This window comes from Anolis sagrei, chromosome 5, assembly GCF_037176765.1.
Source record: "Anolis sagrei isolate rAnoSag1 chromosome 5, rAnoSag1.mat, whole genome shotgun sequence".
Taxonomy (NCBI): Eukaryota; Metazoa; Chordata; class Lepidosauria; order Squamata; family Dactyloidae; genus Anolis; species Anolis sagrei.
The window spans coordinates 189,684,991-189,712,003 of record NC_090025.1 but is presented as its reverse complement, the minus strand read 5'-3'; the positions used below and the strand labels follow the sequence as shown (position 1 = coordinate 189,712,003).

At 41.7% G+C, this 27,013-nt stretch overlaps 1 protein-coding gene across 3 annotated transcripts in view; it reads right to left on the bottom strand.

Annotated features, from left to right (window-relative positions):
- Positions 1–27,013, bottom strand: part of SFMBT2 (Scm like with four mbt domains 2) — a 94,876-nt gene that overhangs the window by 32,394 nt on the left and 35,469 nt on the right. For 2 of the 3 annotated variants that reach the window (XM_060776457.2, XM_060776458.2), the window contains exons 6-11: positions 24,974–25,220; positions 19,617–19,714; positions 10,689–10,790; positions 9,568–9,715; positions 5,240–5,322; positions 2,605–2,728 (exon numbers count right to left, since the gene is read on the bottom strand). In XM_060776457.2, coding sequence (XP_060632440.2) covers positions 2,605–2,728; positions 5,240–5,322; positions 9,568–9,715; positions 10,689–10,790; positions 19,617–19,714; positions 24,974–25,220 — 802 coding nt within the window. The remainder of the gene's footprint in view (positions 1–2,604; positions 2,729–5,239; positions 5,323–9,567; positions 9,716–10,688; positions 10,791–19,616; positions 19,715–24,973; positions 25,221–27,013) is intronic. The other variant, XM_060776459.2, reaches the window with a different exon arrangement.

The window sequence follows — 27,013 nt, the reverse complement described above, 5'->3', positions numbered from 1 at the left end:
AATGTTTAAATGTAAATTTGTGCAATGCCTGTGAATGTAACCTGATTGCATTAGCAGAAAGTGTATTGACTCTGAAAGGGTTAATCAGCCAAGTCTCTAATGAACTGTGAAGTTAAGTTGTGACCCTGAGTGTGCCTGGAACACGTAGGGAGGATCCAGAGATAAGATTTCGTTCGTCCTTCTTACTTCGGTGCTTTTGTCTTGTTTCTGTTCTTTTTGGTTGGGTTTCAATGAGAGTGTGTGCTGTATATTTGCTCTACTCAGTAAAGCTATACGTTTGCTTTTACTGAAGTCTCAATGTGTTTATTCTTCTAAGCTTCAAGGCTTCTGTCACACTCTGACAAAGGGTTATGGGCCCCAGAGCTGAAGAAGGATCCCGTTCTTGCAAGTGTGCATGTATCAGCAGCGAGGGGATGCTATTCTTGCAACAAGCCTGGACATCTGGCCAGAGATTGCAGAGTCAAGAAAAGTCAACTCAGAGGTGAGACTGCCAGATGCCACTGAAGGTGTGTTCGTGAGTCAGCAGCTGGGCTTAAATTCAGAGTACAAGGGTCTCCTGGAGATGAGAATTGGGCCACCTTGATTAGCACTGAATAGCCCTGCAGCTTCAAAGCCTGGTTGCTTCCTGCATATGCTTACAGAACAATACCATTGTTTATGCTGTTCTTTTACCCTTATGTGTGTGAATTGCTCATATATGCAGGTAGCATCCTTTATCCAGAATTCCTATATCTGAAATAGGTCAAAATCCAAAATTAAGATAGGGACAGCTTTGCTTACAGTTGCTTAAATGTACAGAAACATTGTTTCATACAAAAAAGTATTAAAAATTACCTTCAGCCTATGTCTTTAAGGTGTATATGACACAAAAAAGGAATTTCAGGTGTAGAGATGGATCTCATTTCATGATGTAAACATCTTCGGGATTCCGAAATTTGAAAAATGCTGGGAGTTGTAGTTTGATGAAGCACCAGCCCTCTTTGAAAGAGAAAACTAAAGACTGTGTAAAACTAAAACTCCCAGGATTCCATAGCATTGAGCTAGGGCAGATAAAGTGGTGTCAAATTACATTTATTTATTTATTTATTTATTTATTTATTTCAGTTACTTCTACCCCGCCCTTCTCACCCCGAAGGGGACTCAGGGCGGCTTACAAAGGCACAATTCGATGCCGGCATCATATAACAGTAGTAAACAAATAGCAGAAATTAACAATTAAACAACAGTTCCTGCATTACAACAATAAAACCAATAAAACCAATACAAACCCAATTACTCCTCATTGACGGTCAGCGTTCGCTATCTCATAGTCCAAATTCCAATTCCACATTGTCAATCCTATCAGTCCTAATCATCTGATTGTCCTTATCTAGTTGTCAGATTGCCCAAAGGCCTGGTCGCACAACCACATCTTTACTTTCCTCCTGAAGGAGAGGAGGGATGTTGATGCCCTAATTTCCCCCGGGAGTGAGTTCCACAGGTGAGGGGCCACCACTGAGAAGGCCCTGCTCCTCGTCCCCACCAACCTCACTTGTGATAGCGGTGGGGTCGAGAGCAGGGCCTCCCCAAATGATCTCAAACTCCGGGGTGGGACAGTGTAGATCAGGCATGGGCAAACTTGGGCCCTCCAGGTGTTTTGGACTTCAACTCCCACAACTCCTAACAGCCTCAGGCCCTTTCCTTTCCACCCTCAGCCACTTAAGGAATTAGGAATTGTGGGAGTTGAAGTCCAAAACACTCGGAGAGCCCGTGTTTGCTCATGCTTGGTGTAGATGCACCCTAAGTTATCTAACTTGGATACAAAATGTCCTCATTCCACATAAAAATATACAACAAATTTCACAATTATTTCACATTTGGAAAGACAACAATGTTGATTGGAAGCATACAAGACAATGATTATTACAGGAAGCGTGTTATGGTAGGAAGCAGTATTTCTTGAGTTTGCTTTACGGATTCCAAATAATCCAAAATGGAGACGGGTTCAAAACCCAATACAGAAAACCAGAAGGATGAAGATTAGCTGAGAAACAGAAGAGAAAATCCATAAAGATCAAATCTTCTGAGAATATGTCAGTTTTAGGAATGGTGTGTGGAGATATGAGTGTGAATTGTATTCTAAAAATTTACTACAGTGGAACTCGATTTGCCTTCTGTTATTTAATAGACACATTTTCCTCTGAATACATAAGAAATATATGTTATTGCTTATGGAAATGCAAGCCCTAAAATTCAGAATTGAATCCAAGCACAGTGAAAATTCAATCCGAGCTTAGACTGTTTTATTTACTTTGTTTCATATCCTGCCCTCTCTCCCTCGTAAAGGGACTCAGTGAAAATTAACAATGTGGATCACAAGAGAGAAAGTAACATAAAAGAGTAACTGAGAAATAATGCTAAAAATGACAAATGCTTCATTTTCTTGTTGGATGAAACATGGAAAGAGAGGGAGGACTCTATCTGGTGCTGGCATTGTTAATAGCTTGGAAGAGATACTTTTCAATTACGAATTCCAGAATATCCACCAACCATTAGATCTACTAGCCATGTTGGATACAAAATTCTGGGGTTTGTTGTTGTTGTTGTTGTGTGTCTTCAACTTACCCTCAAAATGGAGCCACATTAATCTTCCTTTTACTGCTGAAACAGATGCCACACAGATTTCAGCTCGATTCTTGGGGTTGACGGCCTCAAGCTTCATATTTTTCGTAAAGCCTCGGCTGGAAACCTGAAAGACAGCCAAACAAATGACATTATCTAGAAGTATCCTCCACCCTGTGTGACTGTGGAGCAGAACAAACAATTCTGCATCTGCATGCTTGCCCACAATGCCCTACCTCATGCACAGAGGAAGAACTGTTTAAAGCTACAAACAATGCAGTCGCTGTTGCCCGTTTTGGTCTAAAACTATTTAGCTGCTTGTGATCCCTTTTAATAGGGTTTAAACTTATTTATTTATGCAATGCTTTTTTTTTTTTGTCGTGTCAGGAGTGACTCCTGGTGTGAGAGAATTAGCCGTCTGTAAGGACGTTGCCCAGGGGACACCTGGATGATTTGATGTTTTTATCATCCTTGTGGGAGGCCTCTCTCATGTCCCTGCATGAGGAGCTGGAGCTGACAGAGGGAGCTCATCCGCCTCTCCCCAGATCGAACCTGTGACCTGTCGGTCTTCAGTCCTGCCTGCACAGGGGTTTAACCCACTGCGCCACCGGGGGCTTTTGACATGAAATAATTAATTAAACAAATAGAGTATTTATTTATGCCCTGCTTTATCTCTCCCCAAGGAGACTCAAAGTGGCTTTTTCATATATTACAGTAAACTCTCAGTTAACCCATTGAACCCATGGGGATTGGTAAATGCTGATAAATGTAGGCTCTGCTTGCTTGAGAATTGCTATTAAAATAGTTCTAATTCTTCATAATATACACACAATACCATAAACTCTGTACTGACTTGATACTAATTCTGAAATACAGTAATTAAAAACAAAGACAAACCTAACTTAATGTAACACAGTTTTACTGTATTATATAGACTGATTTTATAGTATTGTGTATTAAAATATTTTATTTTTATTTTTATTTTAAGTATTTTTTTTAGATATTTTTTGCCAGTTGCTTGAATTCTTGCAAACTGATAGTCTCTTGTATAATTGGATGTTTGCTGTCACACCCAGACCCTATAAAAATAAACTAAGATGTGCTTCTCTCTTTGTCTGGGCGGACCGCGGGGGTCTTTCTTTAGAAGCTTGAGATTTCCAGCAACGGAGGATACTACAGGCTTTGAACATCAAAACAGAATGTTTATTTCTCAAAGTCCTTGCAGACTTGCCATAGCTTGTTAAAGTCACAAACAAAACAGTCAATTGGTGAAACAATAGAGACAATCTTTCCTTTCCTTTCCTTTAGTTAATGATATAACCTTTCCCCAAAAGGCAGAAGAAAATCCTGAGATCTTTTCACCCTAACCATGAGCTGCTATGGTTTAGAAAAAAAGCAGTTTTTTTCCCAATCTATAGCTGAAGGTTAGCTTGGGAGATGAAGTAATGCTCAATATATAACTCAATATCTATTCTATCTATCTATCTATCTATTAGGGCTGGGTGGTTTCGTTCGTTAATTTCGTAATTCGTTATTAATTCGTATTTAAATTAGCTTACAATCTGATATTGAGCCATGCAGGAATAGTGTGAGGAGTAAATTAGATTCGAAACAATTTTTTCAATTTATTTCATTATTGTTTCGTTATTATTTCGAAATTATTTCGTAATTTTTTCATAATTATTTCGTAATTATTTTCGCATGTCTGGTGCAAGTTTTATAGTTGTTGTTTGTTTTATCAATGATAAAAAATAAATTATCACACCAACAGTCAACAACAGAGGGAGAGGGAAGCTTCAGAAGTTCCCCCTGTCCCATTTGGAGGTTTTTTTAGCATATTGCGCAATCGCGTCCGCCATTAACGAATCGATTCGAAATTAACGAAATTTCGTAAATAACGAAATTTTGAAATCTCAAAATTTCGGAAGTATTTAGAATTTGGAAACGCTAGCGCCCCCTGGAAACGAATCGAGTTTAGAAACAAATTTTTCCGTGGTTACCCAGCCCTACTATCTATCTATCTATCTATCTATCTATCTATCTATCTATCTATCTACCTATCTATCTATCTGTATCTATCTCTATAGTACTCAATAGCTTCACTATCTAAATCTCAATATGCTTCTATATAGCTCAATACCTCAATAGTATCTCAATCTCAATCTATCTTTCTATCTATTTCTCAACTATCTATAGTAGCTCAATAGTTCTTATAATGGTTTTCTCAGAGTACCTGCCTGACCAACAGCACATCTGAAGCTTTCTTCTCTACTGAAGGAGGCAGGGATGATTCCAAAATGGAGATCTCAACCCTAGGAAAAAAGGCGGTCCCTAGACCCAAAGAGATACTTTTCTAAACCAATAGCTGCAAAGGGGCCTGCAGTCTGGCTTTGCAGACTCTGATACTGTTTAACTTCCAGGGTGCTGCTGGGTCTGTAGCAGCCCTGGGGAAATGCAAAAGAACACTATCCCATGCAACTAAAAGGTAATGCAAACTATGCTCCTGGAAAACGGAACAGGATGTAAAGAAAAAGAAAAGGCGAGACAATACATAAATTTAGGGACACATGTATGGGATAGTGACACTGTCAGCAATGAATATAAAAGAGCAGGATTACCATCACAGTAATCATCTTACATTTTTGAAGCATAATGGGGGAGCCGCTTCTGCTCCACACTGCTTTTGGTAATCTGCCCAGTCAAAGTCCTGGCTTGAATACCCTAAAGGAAGACAAAAACCACAAAAAACCATTTACTGATTGAGAACATAGACTTCTTAAATCTGTTGAATTACAACCCCCATCATCCATGGCCAACATTGGTGATACTAGTGTGGAATGATGGGGATTGACATCCAAGACATGACAGGGTTGGGAACGGTGTTTCACAAAATGAGCACTTTTTAAACAGAACCCCCTCCCTCCTTCTTTGTGGGATATGTGCAGTTATGGATGGAAACACCATTTGTTACTGTTCACATTTTTGCAGAATAATGCATTTCCTGATATATCAGAAACTCATGAGAGAAGAATATAGTAGCAGTGGTGATTCATCACACTTTGCAACATCTTGGGAGGAATTACATTCTCCAGAAAAATAAATACATTTTCTACTGCAAAAGAAGGTGAGGAAAAATGTGCTAAGTCTATGTTCCCTTTACAGGAGACAATGTTTTCTCCTGTTCCGTGTGAAAAATGTTGTCTTTGCATTGGAAAATGATGTCAGTTTCTGTTTTAAATAATTCCACAAAAAGACTTCACAAGCACTTGAGAATTGCGCAAACACATTTATCATCTCCCAAAGAGGCATGAATACTATGGAAAATATTAATGCTTGCCTGCAAGCATGAAGAATGTCAAGATTGACATTTATAGTGTTGCTACGTCACATGGGCAGCATCGCCAAAGCAAACAACCGTTTTCCTAACACTATTAACATGTTCCCATTGACTTTTAAGACATAATAGATTTGTAAAACCCAGATTGGGCTCAGGTTTTTAACCAATGATTGCAAAGATACAGAATGGGAGCTGCCTGGCTTGACAGCAGGACATGTGAAAAAGATCTTGGAGTCCTCATGGACAACAAGTTAAACATGAGCCAACAATGAGATGCGGCAGCTAAAAAGCCAATGGGATTTTGGCCTGCATCAATCTTTTTCTTCTTAGACGATCCCTCATAGTCCGAGGATGATGGTCCTCCAATTCGGTGTCTTGGTGGTGGGTTCATAGGTGACTGCGGAGCCCTATTCTTGATCTTCATCTTCTTCCGCAGTGAGGGCATTGGTTTCCAGGTGGAAGGCGGTCTCGAACGGGGTTGGCTTGATGCTTCTTCCTCTTGGCATGTTTCTCTCTTTCACCCTCTATTCATGCCTCTTCAAATTCTGCAGCACTACTATGCACAGCTGATCTCCAGCTGGAGCACTCAAGGGCCAGGGCTTCCCAGTTTTCAGTGTCTAGGCCTGAGTTTTTAAGGTTGGCTTTGAGCCCGTCTTTAAATAACTTTTTCTGTCCACCAACATTTTGTTTTCTGTTCTTGAGCTCGGAGTAGAGCAACAGCTTTGGGAGACAGTGGTCGGGCATCTGGACAACCTGGCTGGCCCAGCGGAGTTGATGGTGGAGGACCATCGCTTCAATGCTGGTGGTCTTTGCTTCTTCCAGCATGCTGACGTTTGTCCGCTTGTCTTCCCAAGAGATTTGCAGGATTTTCTGGAGGCAGCGCTGATGGAATCATTCCAGGAGTTGCATGTGACGTCAATAAACAGTCCACGTTTCGCAGGCATAGAGCAGGGTTGGGAGGACAATAGCTTTATAGACAAGCACCTTGGTATCCCTACAGATGTCCCAGTCCTCAAACACTCTCTGCTTCATTCGGAAAAATGCTGCACTCACAGAGCTCAGGCAGTGTTGTATTTTGGTGTCGATGTTGACTTTGGCGGAGAGGTGGCTACCAAGCGGAAATGATCAACATTTTCTAATGTAACACCATTAAGCTGTATCACTGGCATTGGGGAGGGGTTGGCTGGTGTCTGCTGGAACAGCACTTTGGTTTTCTTGATGTTCAATGACAGGCCGAGCTTCTCGTATGCTTCTGCGAAGGTGTTTAGAGTGGCTTGTAGATCTTCTTCTGAATGCGCACAGATGACGTTGTCATCAGCATACTGGAGTTCTATAACAGATGTTGTTGTAATAGGAGTCTAGTGTCTAGATCCAGGGAAGTCATGCTACCCGCGCTCTATTCTGTCTTGGTCTGACCACTTTACTTGGAATCACACTGTGTCCAAATCAAGGCACCATTCTTTTATCTTTTTGTTAGCCCATACTTATTGAGCCACCCAAATTTTGGGTTTAACTGTAGAGCAGTGGTTCTCAACCTGGGGTCTCCAGATGTTTTTGGCCTTCAACTCCCAGAAATCCTAACAGCTGGTAACTGGCTGGGATTTCTGGGAGTTGTAGTCCAAAAACATCTGGGGACCCCAGGTTGAGAACCACTGAGAGTCTGTGATTAAAATGTACCAAAATCATGCTGCTTTCTTAAATGTTGGGGCTGGTTTTTTGGGTGTGAGGTGCGCTCCTCTAAACTAGGAGCAAGACAGGTTCATTTACATATTAATAATATAAACAAGCTCAAACCATAAACTGAGGAAGATTTCAGTCACGGGCATTAAGCTCTAGCCAAGTCTGGCAGGGCTGCAGCGAAGCACATAGCGAACATTATGCAAAGTGCAGGCTCCTTGAGCTGCTAATGGAAATGTGCTTTCCTCTTAATAGCTCATAAAATAGACAATCACTGTTAACACTAAAAGAAAGAAAGAGGTCTATAAATCCAGCTTAATAAATATAAGCCGTGCCAAGTCAGTGCTTACATATGGTGGCAGCTAATGAATGTTAATTTGCTGGCTGGCAACCAAAAGCAAGCACAAAAGTACTATTTCTGGCCCCGAGAAATCTACTCGGCTTTTCTTTTGTTCCCATTTAGTGTAAATTTCATGACTACTATTAATCTGACTTAGAAATGGGTTGAAAGGAGAAAGAGACACTCAGTTACAAACACAGGCTGACTCCCTTTTTCCAAACCTGGCAAAGGTAAAACAAGGTTTCTATATGCATGCACATTTGCACATCTGTGTTCACTGCATGCCACTAGAGGAGTGGTTCTCAACCTGTGGGTTCCTAGGTCTGTTGGCCTACAACTCCCAGAAATCCCAGCCAGTTTAGCTGTTAAGATTTCTGGGAGTTGAAGGCCAAAACATCTGGGGACCCATAAGTTGAGAACCATTGTCCTAGACCAGTGGTTCTCAACCTTCCTAATACCACAACCCCATAATACAATTCCTCATGTTGTGGTGACCTTAACCATAAAATATTTTCGTTGCTACTTCATAACTGTAATTTTTCTACTGATTTGCAGGATTTATTTTCATTCACTGGACCAAATTTGGCACAAATACTCAATATACCCAAATTTGAATTGGGGTTGGGAGGGGGGTTGATTTTGACATTTGGGAGTTGTAGTTGCTGGGATTTATAGTTCACCTACAATCAAAGAGCATTCTGAACACCACGATAGAATTGAACCAAACTGGGCACACAGACCCAACGTGGCCAACTGTGAATACAGGCGGTGTTTGGAGGTGATTGGCCTTGGCATAGGGAGTTGTAGTTCACCCACATCCAAAGAACCCAGCTGACAATGGATCTGGACCTGGATCTGGACCTAACTTGGCACACAGAACCAATGTGGCCAACTGTGAATACTGGTGGAATTTGGGGAAGATTGACCCACGATTTTGGGAGTTGTAGTTTTATGGGAGAATAAAAAACATAAGGAAAGACTGACCTTTTTTCTATTAAAAAGTGTTACAAATTACTTAAGCTGCTTCTGCTGCTGTTGGTTCTCCTGATGCTGCTGGGCCACTCTAGGTCCCATATTGCATGGATTCTTTTTCCCTTGCCTTGAAAGGATGTGAGCCTCCCTCCAGCCTTGCGCGCTCTCCCTCGCCCATACATGCGCACCACGGTGTCATGCGCCAAGCCTGCCTACTCTCCCCTTCCTGCTTGGAGTCTCAGAAACAGCCCTCTCCTTGGCTATGAGACTGGCTTGTGGGAGGATTTGCTGACAGTTCACAAAAAAAAGAAGAGAAGGGTGGGCAGAGAGAGCTTCAGCCTTCACTGCCAAAGGAGTTCATAAGACAATCAGAAATACGTGTTTTCTGATGGTCTTTGGTGACCTCTTTGAATCCCCCTCACAGCCACCCCAGGGATACCGACCCCTGTGTTGAGAAATGCTGCCCTAGATAATATGATAGAAGAAATAAGAGTTCAACACTATGAGAAGCAATGCCTCTGTGAGGACAGCTTCAGATATCTCAGAAGCTACAGGTTCTGTTTCCCAACCAGAAGGTTGATAGTAAAATACATCAAAATTAAGCAGAGATCAAGTGAGGCTGTTACATGGAAATACGAACCTTTGGGAGGTGTGAGATGGACTCCATTTTTAAGGCACCACTGGACTGGCATGATCCCTAAGGAATCGGCATGGCAAAGGATCATGGTGGCTGTCGCCTCTGGACAGAGGTCATCAATGGTTACTTGGACAAAATGGTGACTAAAAACCTGAAGGGAAGCAAATCACACAGTATTAGTTCCTCATGGAAATGTTTGCAAATGTAGATGTCCAGTTCTGTGTTTTGCATCCTCATCATCCTCATCCTATCTGGGATCCAGGAGGCTTATCAAAGTTACAACAGGTATAGATAAAAAGGTACATCACAGACATTAAAATATAATTAAGCTATCAATTAGATGATATACTCATGTATAAGTCTAGAAATTACAGCCAAAAAACATCAACCCTGCAAAACTGGGTTGTCTTATCCATGGGTCAATGCAATGACTGTATCTTAACTATTATCCAAAAAAGAACCACCCCCTTCTCTGAATAGAGAAATGGCAAAAGCCAAGAGTTTGGTCCAGGCATGAGCAAACTTTGGGCATCCAGGTGTTTTGGACTTCAACTCCCACAATTCCTATCGGCTGTTAGGAATTAGGAAGTTGAACTCCAAAACACCTGGATGCTCGAAGTTTGCCCATTCCTGTGTTAAAGCTAAAAGAAAAAGGGAAAAGTCAAGACATCCCATTGAAATCCACAGGCATGTGGACAATTTTAACAAAAAGGAGGAAACCATGAAAATGAACAAAATCTGGCTACCAGTATTAAAAAAAACTCTAAAATTGCAACAGCACAACAACAGAGAGGAAGCAGGCAGGGACATCTAATTACCTCTCAACAAAAGTTTGCCCCACGCACAGTCAGGCCATTGTATGCTAATCAAGGTGGTCAGTTGAAACATTCACACCTAGCTCCAGCAGACAATAGTCCTTTGTCCTACTCTGGTCATTCCACAGATATATAAACCCTTTTGCCTAGTTCCAACAGACCTCACTACCTCTGAGGATGCTTGCCATAGATGCAGGCGAAACGTCAGGCCTCTAGACCATGGCCATATAGCCCAAAAAAGCTATATCCCATTCCTTCAAACTCAGGACTAATAGGTGCATCTGTCATTCCCCATTTGAGATACCTCACCTTTGTTACTGTGGCAGGGCAAATGCTGCATGGCTCTTTTACATCCACTGCTTCCAACTTCATTCCCACCATGAACTGGTGGTTTTTCAAGTCAGCATGATCCTATTGAACATAAAGCAGGAGGTCCAGGTCATTGCTAATGCCCTCTGAGAGACTGCTAGAGTCTGGAGGAAAATGTGTACCACATTCCCAAAGCTTGGGCTTGTTCCACGATATGCTCACGTTCCTGCATTTCAATATGGGCAAACTGTTTTGAAAAATTAGAAATGCTGGTGATGGAATCTTAAAGCTGACTTGGATATGAACATCTGGGGCTTGTAAACCTGAGCCAAGATAATCCTCTGTATTCTACCCTCGTCACAACCAGAAATTCCAGTCTAGAATAACAGTTGTTATCACCTGTTTTCTCCACTCTCTCTTCTTCTGTGAAAATATATCTACTTCCCCTTCAAATACATCTCTTTCCTAACATTCAATAGATGGTGGAAAAAAGTATAAGAAGAGTAAAGGTCAGTAAGGAGTGTTTTTTTCCCTTTTCTTGATCAGTCTGGTTTGTTGGTTAACATCAAAAGTTGCATTAGAAAGTCTGGTGATCTTGAGAGAAAGGTAATAGTCACTCCACTTTCACAAGGGTTTATATATATATATTTCTATCCCACCTTTCTCAGCCCGAAGGTTACTCAAGGTGGCTTAAAAATTGGCAGCAATTCGATGCCATAATAGTCATAAAATACAATTAAAAACATTTAGAACAATATTATAAAAATCCATACAAAAACCATTAAAAACATATAATCACCAATGCCTTCCTGTTAATCTCATTTTTCAGTAGCATCGTCTAAGCCGTTCCATGTTTCACTCCTTCATAGTTCCATGTTTATCTGTTATGCAACATTTCCAAAGGCTTGTTCAAAGAGTCAAGTTTTTACTTTTTTTTGGAAGATCAGGAGGGAGGGGGCTGATCTAATTTCCCTAGGGAGGGAGTTCCACAGCCAAGGGGCCACCACTGAGAAGGTCCTGTCTCTCGTCCCTGCCAGACATGCCTGCAAAGAAGGCCGGATCGAGAGCAGGGCCTCCCCAGACAATCTTAAATTCCTAGATGGTTCATAAGGAGAGATACGTTTGGACAGGTAAGCTGGGCTGGAACTGTTTAGGGCTCTATAGTGAAGCCAGTGGAGTTGGCGCAAAAGAGGAGTTGTATGCTCCCTGAGCACTGCTCCAGTTAGCAACCTGGCTGCTGCTCGCTAGACAAGTTAGAGTTTCTGAACAGTCTTCAAAGGCAATCCCATGTAGAGTGTGTTGCAGTAGTCTATACGGGATGTAACCAGAGTGTGGACTACCATGGCCAAGTCAGTCTTCCCAAGGTATGGGCACAGCTGGTGCACAAGCTTTAACTGTGCAAATGCTTCAGGGTTAGGAGGACAAGATTGGCCTGAAAGTGGAAAACCTGCACATGTTCAAAAACCTTTTTTAATCTGAAAGAACATGTCTCTCGAAGGCTGTGGCTACTCCAGCATGACTTGATGGTTAACATCTTCTAGATGTTGGCCTCAGAATAGAACTGGAGGAGTTAGGGATTCATAGGAGGCTAGTAACTGCCAGAAAACTCCATGTCCACCACTGCATCTCCGATACTAACTTCCTGTGGAAGCTGACCATTGAGTCATGCTGGAGGACCTAAAGATTCTGAAAGAAAACATATTACATAAATCCACAATCAATCAAATCCACAAAAGTTAAATCAGCAAATGTGGAAAGATGACTGTACTTCTCTCAACTCTAGATCTAGGGAAGTAATGCTACCCCTCTATTCTGCTTTGGTTAGACCACACCTGGAATATTGTGTCCAATTCTAGGTACCACAATTGAAGAGAGATATTGACAAGCTGGAATGTGTCCAGAGGAGGGTGACTAAAATGATCAAGGATCTGGAGAACAAGCCCTATGAGGAGCGGCTTAAGGAGCTGGGCATGTTTAGCCTGAAGAAGAGAAGGCTGAGAGCAGATATGATAGCCATGTATAAATATGTGAGAGGAAGCCACAGGGAGGAGGGAGTCTCTGCTTCCTTGGAGACTAGGACGTGGAACAATGGCTTCAAATTACAAGAGAGGAGATTCCATCAGAACATGAGGAGGAACTTCCTGACTGTGAGAGCCGTTCAGCAGTGGAACTCTCTGCCCCGGAGTGTGGTGGAGGCTCCTTCTTTGGAAGCTTTTAAACAGAGGCTGTCAGGGGTGATTTGAATGCAATATTCCTGCTTCTTGGCAGAATGGGGTTGGACTGGATGGCCCATGAGGTCTCTTCCAACTCTTTGATTCTATGATTCTATGATTCTAAGGCTGCACCATTGAGAGGATGGGATCTTCAACAGCCTACTGGGCTTTCCAACTTTGAGTATGTACTACTGCCCAGTATGTTGGGGTGGAGAAAAGAGTGAACTTTCAGTAAGGGGTCAGAATACTGACAGAGACAACTCCAAGGATGGAGAAAGCTGATGGAGATGTATAGTAATACATATCCAAGCCCCCGGTTTGGCCAAGAAATCACCTGAGTTCTCCAGATATCCCTTTTCTCCCTTGAAACACTTGGCTAATTTTTGTGTTAATCCAAGGCAAGCTTGCAATACCTTGCTCTCCCAATCAACATCAAGCGCATTAAGCGAAAGCATGGGCTCTACCTCTGAGTAATAAAAAGCAAAGACAAATGAAGGGCAGAAGGATAGCTTGGAAACACATTAGCATTTAATCTAATTAATTAACATTAGCATGAATTCAGAAATTAATTTCCTAGCCCCAAATGTAATTGCTAATCCTAATGTAAGTAGGATAATTAAATAATAACAATTTCATAAGTCAACACTGATGCAAATCCCCCTGATTCGATTGGTCCCCTCTAGTTGGAACTAACAATTAGTTTTAAGCCTTCGTGTTAGTTATTTTAGTGCAAATTATAAAATTAATCATTTATGTTTGAAATTTTAAAAATCACTAAAATTGAAATCCCCAAAATATTGAATTAAAATAAGAGGAGAGATTGATAATTACTCATTCCATTAACATCGTCCTCCAGAATTCTTAAACATTACTGGTTGGGAATACTGGAAGTTGGGTTGTTGTAGGTTTTTTCGGGCTATATGGCCATGTTCTAGAGGCATTTCTCCTGACGTTTCGCCTGCATCTATGGCAAGCATCATCAGAGGTAGTGAGGTCACTACCTCTGAGGATGCTTGCCATAGATGCAGGCGAAACGTCAGGAGAAATGCCTCTAGAACAGTGTTTCTCAACCTGGGGGTCGGGACCCCTGGAGGGGTCGCGAGGGGCTGTCAGAGGAGTCACCTAAGACCATCAGAAACACAGTATTTTCTGTTGGTCATGGGGGTTCTGTGTGGAAAGTTTGGCCCAATTCTATCGTTGGTGGGGTTCATAATACTCTTTGATTGTAAGTGAACTATAAATCCCAGCAGCTACAACTCCCAAATGTCAAGTATCATTTTCCCAAACTCCACCAGTGTTCACATTTGGGCATATTGAGGATCTGTGCCAAGTTTGGTCCAGATCCATCATTGTTTGAGTCCATAGTGCTCTCTAGATGTAGGTGAACTACAATTCCCAGACTCAAGGTCAATGCCCACCAAACTCTTCCAATATTTTCTATTGGTCATGGGAGTTTGTGATTGTAGGTGAAGCCCAGTAACTATAACTCCCAAATGACAAAATCAACTCCATGAGTATTCAGATTTAGGCATATTAGGTATTTGTGCCAAATTTGCTCCAGTGAATGAAAACACATCCTGCATACTGGATATTTACATTCTGATTCATAACAGGAGCAAAATTACAGTTATGAAGTAGCAACGAAATTAATGTTATGGTTGAGGGTCACCACAACATGAGGAACTGTATTTATGGGTCACGGCATTAGGGAGGTTGAGAAACACTGCTCTAGAACATGGCCATATAGCCTGAAAAAACCTCCAACAGCCCAGTGATTCCGGCCATGAAAGCCTTCGACAATACTGGAAGTTGCTTGAAAACATCTAGAAGACCAAAGCTGGAGAATTATTGATTGAAACAGTGCCTTATACATTTGTTGATGTTTTAATATTTCTGAGCAAGAAGACACTCCAATATATACATTCAAAGCATGTACACAAGCATGCATATTCCTTCTTCTAATTTCATCTAGAAACCATAGATCAAATGTTAAAGTTTAGTGGTTATAATCTACAAGCGTAAATTGGACAACTATGTCTGACTTATGCCGACTTAATCTAGTGTCAATGGATGGCTCCTGCATCAGTTGATTTGCCTGGGGTTTGCTTAAACCTCAAATGAGCTATCCAGTGCTGAATCTATTTGTGGGAAATGGCTTCAGCACCTTGGATAGTTCCTTAAAAGTCAAGAGTACTAGCTGGTGTGAACTCACAGATTCACTGCCATTTGCTCTCTCCATTTTGCTTATGGGGAGCAACACTAAACTTTTGAGAAATGAAAATCTCTCAAAAGAGATTTTGGAAAATGAATATTCATAACCTTTTGGAATGGAATGAGATTGTAACCTTTTGAAAAGTATGCTCTTCCTGAGAAGAGTTAAAAACTCGCTTGAGTCAACCTTCGCCTTAGTAGTAAATATCCTCCAGTATTCACCCAATTAGGTTTCTCAGCTGTTAGACTGATATACCTAGATATCTCTTTGAACTGTTAGGGAGGAACAAAGATATCCCACAGCACAAAAAACAGCAATAGTCAAGGCAATGGTATTCCCTGTAGTAACCTACGGATGTGAGAGCAGGACCATAAGGAAAGCTGAGCGAAGGAAGATAGATGCTTTTGAACTGTGGTGCTAGAGGAATGTTCTGAGAGTGCCTTGGACTGCGAGAAGATCCAACCAGTCCATACTTTAGGAAATAAAGCCTGACTGCTCATTGGAGGGAAGGATAGTAGAGGCCAAGATGAAGCACTTTGGCCACATCATGAGAAGAAAGGAAAGCTTAGAGAAGACAATGCTGCTGGGGAAAATGGAAGAGAGGCCGACCAAGGGCAAGATGAATGGATGGTATCCTTGAAGTGACTGGATTGACCTTGTAGGAGCTGGGGGTGGTGATGGCCGACAGGGAGTTCTGGCGTGGACTGGTCCATGAAGCCACGAAGAGTCAGAAATGACTGAACAAATGAACAACAACAACAAAAACCCAGCAGAGTTGCAGAACTGTTCTTTGGTCAAGAGACCAAAAATAAAGTAGTCTTCGTTGAAATAACATAGCTGGTTTACTCATAAACTTCATGTATTCAGCATATGTACAGGTACATTGCATATCAATCCAGTTACAGAGGATTTGAAATACTGGGTTGTTGTGGGTTTTTCGAGCTATATGGTCGTGTTCTAGAAGCATTCTCTCCTGAAGTTTCACCTGCATCTATGGCAAGAATCCTCAGAGGTAGTAAGGATGCTTGCCATAGATGCAGGCAAAATGCCAGGAGAGAATGCTTCTGGAACCTGACCATATAGCCCGAAAAACCTACAACAACCCAGTAATTCCAGCCATGAAAGCCTTTGACAATATATAGGATTTAAAGCAGTTTCTCAGTGCAGATACCATGGGGCATCTTTCTAAGAATCTTAACAGTCTGAGCTGAACGGTCCCAGATGTGGTCACATGGTGGGGAGTCCCACCCACAACACAGAGTTAAGAAAAACTGCATACCTACACACACATATACAATACAGTAAACAATCTGAATTATATACAAAACAAATTACTATTGGAGGCTTGAAGAAAGTTGCTATCTCCAACAAAACTATGCTGGATGGACCAAGTATTTGGGAAGATAGGAACGTGATCATGGTTCTAACTCAAGCATATGATACTAGTAAATATACCCAAAAATTCAACTTAAAAATGAACAGCCTAGACTCCAGAGGAAAGTATATTATCTCCATATCTGTTTTCCATTCAAGATTAACTTCCATTCCAGGATATATTTCATAAAATTAAGTAAAACCTACTAATGAGTGCATAATGTGAACCAACACGCAAGAATTGGTGTCTATATTACTCTGTGGGCTTCCATGGGGCATTCCCTTTCTCTCTTTTTTTGGCAGAAGAGAAAAAGTAAGAAAATGCTTAGTCTTCCTTTTTTTTAGCTTATCAGGTTTTTTTCTCTTCTTTCACTTCATTTTCTTTCAAAATGATCTGGCATTTTTAGGAGTTATAGGATTTTGAGTCCCCTTGGTGATGCAGTGGGTTAAACCACTGAGCTGCTGAACTTGCTGACCAAAAGGTTGGAATTTCGAATCCAGGTAGCAGGGTGAGCTCCCACTGTTAGCACCAGCTTCTGCCAACCTAGCAGTTTGGAAACATGCAAATATGAGTACATCAATAGCTACTGCTTCTGTGGGAAGGAAATGACGCTCCATGTAGTCATGCCGGCCACATGACCTTGGAGGTGTCTGGCTCTTCGGCTTAGAAACCCCAGAGTCAGACTTGAGTAGACTTAATGTCAAGGGAAAATCGTTCCTTTACCTATAGGATTTTTAGCCTTTCATACTGATTTGTCTTTCTGGAATGCTTGGTGATTTGAAATATTTATATTCATGCCCATGTGGACTATTTTGCTTTGTTGGAGTCTTTTGGATAAGATAAAATAAGTACTAATATGTGCTTTATTTTCCTCCCTTGGTGACAGCTGGGAAGTTATTGTTTCCAATAGGTGGATTTTAACACATAAATGGGGTGATTCCAGCACTGATGGATGATATAGGAATGATAGCACTTTAATAGTACTTTAATAACAGTAATTCCACTATCTGTGCTTCAGTAGAACGGAGCATTTTCAAAAGCATTGGCAATGAACTAAGAGCTATATGTAGTGCAAGATAGTTGCACTTCTTTGCAAGTCACCGCCTTCTCCTTTTATTAAACCTGCAGAGTTTTCTCTTCAGATATATCCTCACTGCAGGGAGTCCAAATTCACAAATAAGGAGCACCAGCTCAAGAATACATTGCTTTGACAATCATAGCGGGTGAGAAACTGAAATTGAGGCAAGGACGAGAATGGAAAAAGGAATGAATCTCAGATATGGAATTAATCTGGAGAACACTGTCTTTGAACAAGAGAAACCACTCTGAACAAGAGAAACCATAAAATAAACTTTTATTTAAAGTAATACTAACTTGGTTGTTGTAGGTTTTTTCGGGCTATATTGCCATGGTCTAGAGGCATTCTCTCCTGACGTTTCGCCTGCAAACGTCAGGAGAGAATGCCTCTAGACCATGGCCATATAGCCTGAAAAAACCTACAACAACCCAGTAATTCCGACCATGAAAGCCTTCGACAATACAATACTAACTTGGCTACCCGGCGTTGTCTGGGTTATTTGAAAAAGTCATTTTTGCTTTTACAAAATGCATAAGGTCATGCCAGGTTAACCTCCTGAAACTCCCATCAGTAGGACAAGTTTGCTCTAGATGCATCATTGTTGAGGTTCAGCATGATCTCTGGCTGCAGGATAAACTACAGCTCCCACAGTGGTGGGTTGGTCCCCTCAAATCCCTCAAGTTTGGTCCAGATCCGTCAACGGTGGTGGTCACCATGTCTCCAGATGTAAGTGAACTACAACTTCCAGAAATGAAGGTCAGTTTCCCCCAAATCCCTCCAGTATTTTCAGTTGGTCATGGTGGTTCTGTGTGCCAAGTTAGGTCTAGAGTCATCGTTGGTGGGGTCCTGAGCGCTCTTTGATTGCAGATGAACTGTAAATCCTAGGGCTGGGCAACCATGGAAAAATTTGTTTCTAAACTCGATTCGTTTTTAGGGGGTTTTTGCATTTCGATTTTTAAAAGAATTCCGAAATTTTTCTTTAAAAAGTTCGAAATTTACAAAATTTCAGAAATTACGAAACAATTACGAATCGTGACCGCGCAATACGCTAAAAAAACCTCCAAATGGGACAGGGGGAACTTCTGAAGCTTCCCTCTCCCTCTGTTGTTGACTGTTGGTGTGATAAATATATATTTTTTTACTGATAAAACAAACAACAACTATAAAACTTGCACCAGACATGCGGAAATAATAACGAAATGATTTCGAAAATCTATGTGGTGGTAGATTTTTTAAAATAGTAGCATAATAAATAGCTTAAATGGGAAAACATTTCACGGTAATAAAATATACATCAAGATTAAACAGTTCAGTAATACTTGATGCTGAAGTATAACAAGATTATCTTTTTAAAAAACCCAATAGCATTAAAAATAATTGAGAAGAAATATATCTTTGCTAGAAATATCAGAACTGGGAATTGCTTTTTGTTCCATGATAGAATTATGGGGGGAAAACATATAACACTTAATGTATTCTTGGTATCTTTGGGAACCTGATATTTGTGTACGAGGGAAATGGACTAAAATGTGGTGGTCTGGAAAGGCTGCATTTGGTTATATAAAACTCTCCCACTCCATCTATATTTTAAATCCACAATAAAACAAAAGGCAGCCAATTTGGTGTTGTCATATCTCTTCAAGTTGACTTGAAGTCACAATGGGTTGAACCCTTGTGCTGGCAGGACTGGTTGACCGAAAGGTTGGTGGTTCAAATCTGGGGAGTAAGGTAAGCTCCTGCCTGTTGGCTCCAGCTTCCCATGTGGGGGCATGAGAGAAGCCTCCCACAGGATGGTAAAACATCAAGGCGTCCCCTGGACAATGTCCTTGCAGGCAGCCCATTCTCTCACACCAGAAGCAACTTGCGGTTTCTCAAGGTGTTTCTGACATGAAAAAAAAGTAGACTCCAGTTTGTGGTGACCCCATCCGAGTTTTTTTTTTTTTTGCAAGATTGCTTTAGCAGAGTCTGAGAGATCATAACTTGACAACACTTTAAATTGGTAGCTTCCTTAGACATTTTTAGCTAAAGAAGGAATAATATATATATTTACCTTAAACACTTCCACTGGCAGGGGAGACTTGGCTGCTTCAATAAGGGATTTATCCAGAGCAGCTTTCCATTCAGCCACAGTCTTCAGAGCATAGATTTCTACAACAAACAACATCAGACATGACATGACATACGTTCATACATCCTGCAATATTTCATGAAAAGGGCCATTTCAGTTAATAACAATATATCTCAATTCAGGCAGACTTCTAAAGGAGGGATGGAGAAGATGAGGACCTTCAAATGTTTTGATTACAACACTCAACATTCTTGTTTATGGGGTATGTTGGTCCAGACGAATGGAAGCTGCAGTCCAACAAGACCTCAAGAGAATACACATTCCTCACGCTGTGTTGTTGAAGGCTTTCATGGCCTGAATCACTGGGTTGTTGTAGGTTTTTTGGGCTGTATGGCCATGTTCCTACCGGCGGTTAGGAATTGTGGGAGTTGGAGTCCAAAACACCCGGAGGGCTGAAGTTTGCTCATGCCTGGGTAAGCCAATCCTCAAACCACTACTTGGTTTTCAATGTGTAAGATAGAGAATAGTATCTCTAAAATGATCAAGGGTCTGGAGAACAAGCCCTATGATGAGCGGCTTAAGGAGCTGGGCATGTTTAGCCTGAAGAAGAGAAGGCTGAGAGGAGATATGACAGCCATGTATAAATATGTGAGAGGAAGTCACAGGGAGGAGGGAGCAAGCTTGTTTTCTGCTTCCTTGGAGACTAGGACACGAAACAATGGCTTCAAAATACAAGAGAGGAGATTCCATCTGAACATGAGGAAGAACTTCCTGACTGTGAGAGCCGTTCAGCAGTGGAACTCTCTGTGTGGTGGAGGCTCCTTCTTTGGAAGCTTTTAAACAGGGGCTGGATGGCCATCTGTCAGGGGTGATTTGAATGCAATATTCCTGCTTCTTGGCAGAATGGGGTTGGACTGGGTGGCCCATGAGTCTCTTCCAACTCTTTGATTCTATGATCTGGGGCAGACAGCCTGAGTTCATGAAGCACCATGACTCAAAAGAGAGAAAAGAATGGTCAAAAACTGTCGTTCTCAACCTATGGATCCCCAAGTGTTTTGTTCTACAACTCCCAGAAATCCCAGCCAGTTTCCCAGCTATTAGGATTTCTGAGAGTTGAGGGCCAAAACATCTGGGCCCCCAGGTTGAGAGCCACTGGTCTAAAAGAAATATGCAGACCAAGAGCAGCATTACAACTAACAACAAACCAGAGCCCCAAACCTGCTATACTTAGGGACTAGCTGGATGTAGGAGCAGAAAAAACATTACAAGGCATGGAATCCTGGTGGAGAGTGCACCAATGTTTCCTGGAACTATTGGCCAGCCTGGAAAAACCCTCGGTATTTCTAATTTCAACAACACATTTCTAATTTTGATGTTGTGTGCCATCAAGTTGTTTTTTATTTATGAAAACCTTAAGGCAGTGTTTCTCAACTTTCCTAATTCTGCGACCCCTTAATACAGTTTTGGAGTTATAGTTCACCTACATCCAGAGTGCACTGTGGACTCAAACAATGATGGATATGGACCAAACTTGGCACAAATACTCAATATGCCCAAATATGAACACTGGTGGAGTTTGGTGGCAATAGACGTTAACATTAGGGAGTTGTAGTTGCTGGGATTTATAGTTCACCTACAATAAAGGAGCATTCTGTACCCCACAAACAAGAGAATTAGGACAAACTTCTCACACAGAACCCCGATGACCAACAGAAAACACTGTGTTTTCTGATGGTCTTTGGTGACCCCTCTGACACCTCCTCGCGACCCCCTCAGGGGTCCTGACCCCCAGGTTGAGAAACACTGCCCTAAGGCAAATCCAACACAGGGTTTTCTAGGGCTGAGAGTATATGGTTTTCATGGCTGACTGGAGATTTGGACCCTGTTCTCCAGAGTCGTAGATCTACTATGCCACTCAGGCCCCTTCCACACAGCTGTATAAAAGCCACATTGAACTGGATTATATGGCAGTGTGGACTCAGATAATCCAGTTCAGAGCAAATATTGTGGATTATCTGCCTTGATATTCTGGGTTATATGGTTGTGCGGAAGGGCCTTAAGACTCAAGTTGTATGTTTTATCAGGATCTACACCTGGGAAGTAAAGGTGAAATTTCTCTTCACCCCCACTGCAATCCTAATGAAATTAAGCTAGACTAATATTTCAAATTGGAAATGATCTGATGGAACACAACAACAACAACAATGTATGGTGCATTATTTCATGCATTCTGTAACCCAGCTCGTTAGTGCGTTCACTCTGCCATGGAACAATAAATGTCAGAATGAGACCCAAGAGAAGTAAAGATGGACAGATGGCTGTGGATTAATTACGCTAAACATAGACACTGAAACCCAGTTTTTTATGTTCTGAGATGAGTGGCTGTGGCTAAAATGAAATCCTGTTGGCCATTTAAGCGCAGACCCAAATCTGCCAACAAAAACCAAGACCGTTCATGGACCCCAGGGCTCTTGGAGGAGGGAAGTCCTCGCCATAGTTCATATCTGTTGCTTGGAATCCTGTTTGCGGCTTCACAACCCAGCAATAAATCTGGGTTCTTGCTGCATAACGGTAAACCTGCCATTTATGACTTTACAAGATTGCAGGTGCAAGAACACTTGTGGCAACTTCATTACTTCTCTTCTATATTTCTAGGTGGGGAAAACAAGGGGGAGAGAAGCATGCGCACCTATAATTGCGTTGATGTTTAAGCTGGAAAAACCATTTTACGGGATGCTTTGAGCAGATTGAAGAGGTTACGAAGCAAGGATTTGGAGACTTGCTTATCTGAAGAGGTGGGTTTTTATATAGTCACTAAATCACAGTACTTCATTGCCAGGCAAACGTGATGGAGGAGTCTATATGCGAGTGTTGATACACATTTAAAGGGGAACATTCATCTTTCAAGGCTACAATTACAATTGCTCACATTTATACTTCCCGGATAAGTATAAAGAATACAGGGTTCTCTCATACTACACAGTTATAGTGTTATAATTCTACTTTAACTGCCATAAGGTGCATCTACATGTAGAATTAATGCAATTAATTTTAACCGCCACGGCTCAATGCTATGGGATCATAGAATCATAGAATCAAAGAGTTGGAAGAGACCTCATGGGCCATCCAGTCCAACCCCCTGCCAAGAAGCAGGAATATTGCATTCAAATCACCCCTGACAGATGGCCATCCAGCCTCTGTTTAAAAGCTTCCAAAGAAGGAGCCTCCACCACACTCTGGGGCAGAGAGTTCCACTGCTGAACTGCTTGCAGTCATGCAAGGCTTTCTATACCAAAGAGTGCTGGCAACTCATCAAATTACAAATCCTAGGATCCTGTAGCACTGAAATATAGTGGTATCAAACTGCATTAATTCAACTGTACAGATGTACCCATAGTTTTATCTTATGGAATTCTGGAATTTACAGTTTAGGGTAGGCATGGGCAAACTTTCTAACTTGGGGGCCGCATTCTAGCACTCCCTGAACTCTTTCTCCCACTCTGGACATTATTCCACAGACATATATCCACTCTACTTGCTTCACTGCCAATGGAACCTCTGAAGATGCCAGCCACAGGTGCAGGTGAAAGTTCAGGAGAGAATTTTTGCTACTAGAGCTTTACAACAGACTTTTTCTAAGTAACAGGGAGGATCAGTACCTTTTCTGCTACAGCTGCCAGAAGTTAATTGGGTGTGTTATCTGTTTCAGCATATAACAAGGCACTAGGTTTGCAAGCTTTGAGCTTTGCATTTTGCCTTCCCTTGATGGTTCGTTTTGAGCTGAAGAAACCTTTGGATGTTGCTGGGAGTGGTTATGCAGCATCCTGAAGCTGAAGAGTGAAGCAGTTTGGAGTGCCAAGGAAACTGCTTGTTTATTGCAAGATAAGGACATTCTATTAATAACTAAGTATGGAGATTGTATTATTTTGCTATATGTTTGCATATTGTCGTGTAAAGAAAAAGTCTCACTGGAGATATTGTTTGTTGTATATTGGTGAGAACAATTCTTCTGTTTTGCTGTTGTAGTTCAGCTTGATGGTAACGTTCCTACTACCAGTAGGAGGAAGAAGAGGTCTGCGCAAGAGTCAGAGGTGGAACAACAGCGGAAATGCATTAAGGAAATAATATTGGCCCCAAGTGATTCCGAGACGTTTGAGGGCTTCTCTGATTGCGAAATGGGAGATGGGGAGGAGAGCAGGGGAGTAAAGAGGGCTACTCGCGATCCAGAGTCCGATGAGGAGCTTCAGAGGAAGCGCATCCAGGAAATACTTACTGCCCCAACAGAGGACGAGGATTTCATGGGGTTTGAAAGGAGTGATGGGTCTGGGAGTGATATGGGAGAGGAGGAGGAGGAGCTGGATTGGACCCGTGTTCAATAGATAAGGGACATTTGTAACCAACCCACCTCCAGTGATAAATTTGAGGGGTTCACAGGGGATTGGCAACCGGGGAGCACTTGGCAAGATCTAAGTCTTAGCAGATGCTGGCAGAGATGGAGGGATGCGCGCTCGGGCTCAGCTGCGGGGGTGGATGCAGCTGAGAGCGATGAGGAAAGGGTGGGGAGCTCATCGTCCTCTAATGAAGAGATCTAATATAAAAGTGGGTTCTGTTTGAATGATACTTTGCAGAAGGCAAAGTGTCTTTATGGGACATAAATCTTTGTTGCTGCCAACTCTCTAGCTTGGGTCCTTGGGCTACAGCTTCCTGCGTTCCTGCTTTCCTGAGACTCCTGCATTCCTGTGTTTACCGGCTTGATCACGGACCGGTTTGACTTTCACTTTTGACTTCTGGAACTTTAAATTGTGCTAACTTTGTGCTTGAACATCTCATCGTTTTTGGGACTTTGTTTTTCATCTTCTGTGACTGTGTTTTTGTGCGGTGCTAATTTTCAAGCGGATTGCTGAACTTTTGAGTTTAATCTGGATTAAACAGCATTATAATCGAGGTTATATTTTTGTTACTGATATTACTGCGTTTTTGATGCCAAATTGCTACACTGACTCTATGCATTGACAATAAAGCTGTGTTTGGCTCTACTTGAGGCTTCTGGGTCTTGACATTTGCTTTGTGTTTTTGATCTACAGTGAACAAAACTATATTTTTGTTTCTATTTAAAGCAACAGACTCATGTGTATTTTTTGAGTTTTTATCACATTGAGAGTAAAAAGGGCTGAGACATTCTGTGGGATACGAATGCTACTCTGACAAGAATGCTACTGGGACATGGCAGTACAGCCCAAAAAACTTACAGCAACCCAGAAACATGCATCAACTGTATAGCTTTTAAAACCAGGTTCAGAAAAATGCAATGTTCTCCCCGTAGCCCCGTCTGCATTTACCTGCAGGTGGATCCATTCTGTATTGATTCTCTTGGCACCAACCAACTGGCCGAAGTCTGTAATCCAAGTAAAACAACCACTGGTCATAGGATTCAGTGTCCTGCAGTCCCACATAGCGAAGGCGTAATCTTCCTCCAACATTTCCAAGCACACTAACTATCCAGTACTGAAAGGGATTCTGCGAATCCTGCAGCTCTATTAAGGAATCAACTGTAATGAGGTCTACAGGATTTTTCCCTCGCAGAGGCTGTTTGAATAGAAGCAAAACTCCTTATATTTTAAACTTTATTTGAAGTCTTCTCACGGTAACAGACACAGCAGAAGATTATTAATGACGATGGTGCTTTGTCTTCACTTTTAATCCCAGCCATATTGACAGTATTTCCTTCCTCCTAATTTTAGCCCAGTCATGCATTCCAAGCAAAAAGGAAAAACAAGGAGATCAAAACAACAGGGCTTCATTTCTCAATCAAGCATAGATTTCAGAAAGTGTTCCTTCCCTTCTTCCCATTCCCAACTATCTGCTTCTTTACATTTTTTTCTAGCTGGAGGCAATGGCGACAAGGGATTGCTTTGTGCTTGAAAGAGCATTTTTCAAAGACTGGAATCCATCAACCCAGGCACTATGTACAGAAGAAGGACCCCAAGAATCAATGAATGCTGGACCCAAGCATTTGTTTTTCCTGCCATTGCCAAAGGCCGTTGACAGTCCTTTCATTGAATTTTTTAAAGAAACCAATCCACTGCTGGGCACTGCAAGGTTCCTTCGTTTCGGCAATATAATTGAAATTGCTTTTTGGTTGGTGCTGCTCTTCTGGGGTTGAGACTAAAAAGTCCTTAAGAAAACACTGCAAGTCATCCAGACATGTTTGTGTAGATTCAAATCTATATTCACTGCCCTGGTTGGATGCTAATGGGCGACTTTTGAGATTTCAATGTATTGTCGAAGGTTTTCATGGCCGGAATCACTGGGTTGTTGTAGGTTTTTTCGGGCTATATGGCCATGTTCTAAAGGCATTTTCTCCTGACATTTCGCCTGCATCTATGGCAAGCATCATCAGAGGTAGCGAGGTCTGTTGGAGCATACAAACTATCTACAGACCCACCAAGAAAATCCAACAAATGCTACGTTCAGCAAAGGACAAGAGGGATCCTCTCGCTTCTGCAGGAGTCTACCGTATACCATGCAGCTGTGGACAAGTCTACATAGGGACCACCAAATCCAGCGTTGCCCAAACACAAATCAAGAAACATGAAAGGCACTGCAGACTTCTTCAACCAGAGAAGTCAGCCATAGCAGAGCACCTGATGAACCAACTTGAACACAGCATATTATTTGAGAACACAGAAATGCTGGACCACTCCAACAACCACCATGTCAGACTACACAGAGAAGCCATTGAAATCCACAAGCATGTGGACAATTTCAACAGAAAGGAGGAAACCATGAAAATGAACAAAATCTGGCTACCAGTATTAAAAAAAACTCTAAAATTAGAACAGCACAACAACAGAGAGGAAACAATCTAATCACCTCTCAACAAAAGATTGCTCCAGGCACTGTCAGGTCATCAAATGCTAATCAAGGTGATCAGTTGAAACATTCACACCTAGCTCCAGCAGACAAGACTCCTTTGTCCCACCCTGGTCATTCCACAGATATATAAACCCTTTTTCCTCGTTCCAACAGACCTCACTACCTCTGAGGATCCTTGCCATAGATACAGGCGAAACGTCATGAGAAAATGCTTTTAGAACATGGTCATATAGCCCAAAAAAACGTACAACAACCTTTTTGAGATTTAAATTTACAAATTGATATTTAAGTACAGTTGGCTCTCCACATTTGCAGGTTTGGCTTTTGTGGATTTGATTATTGGTGGATTTGCACACTCTCATCTATCTCCCAAAGCAGTTACTCAATTATGGACTCAAGATCGGAAAACAGAATGTTGGAGGACAGGAAAAGAGATTTAAATATGGGCTCAAAGCCAGCCTTAAAAACTGTAGCATAGACACTGAGAACAGGGAATCCCTGGC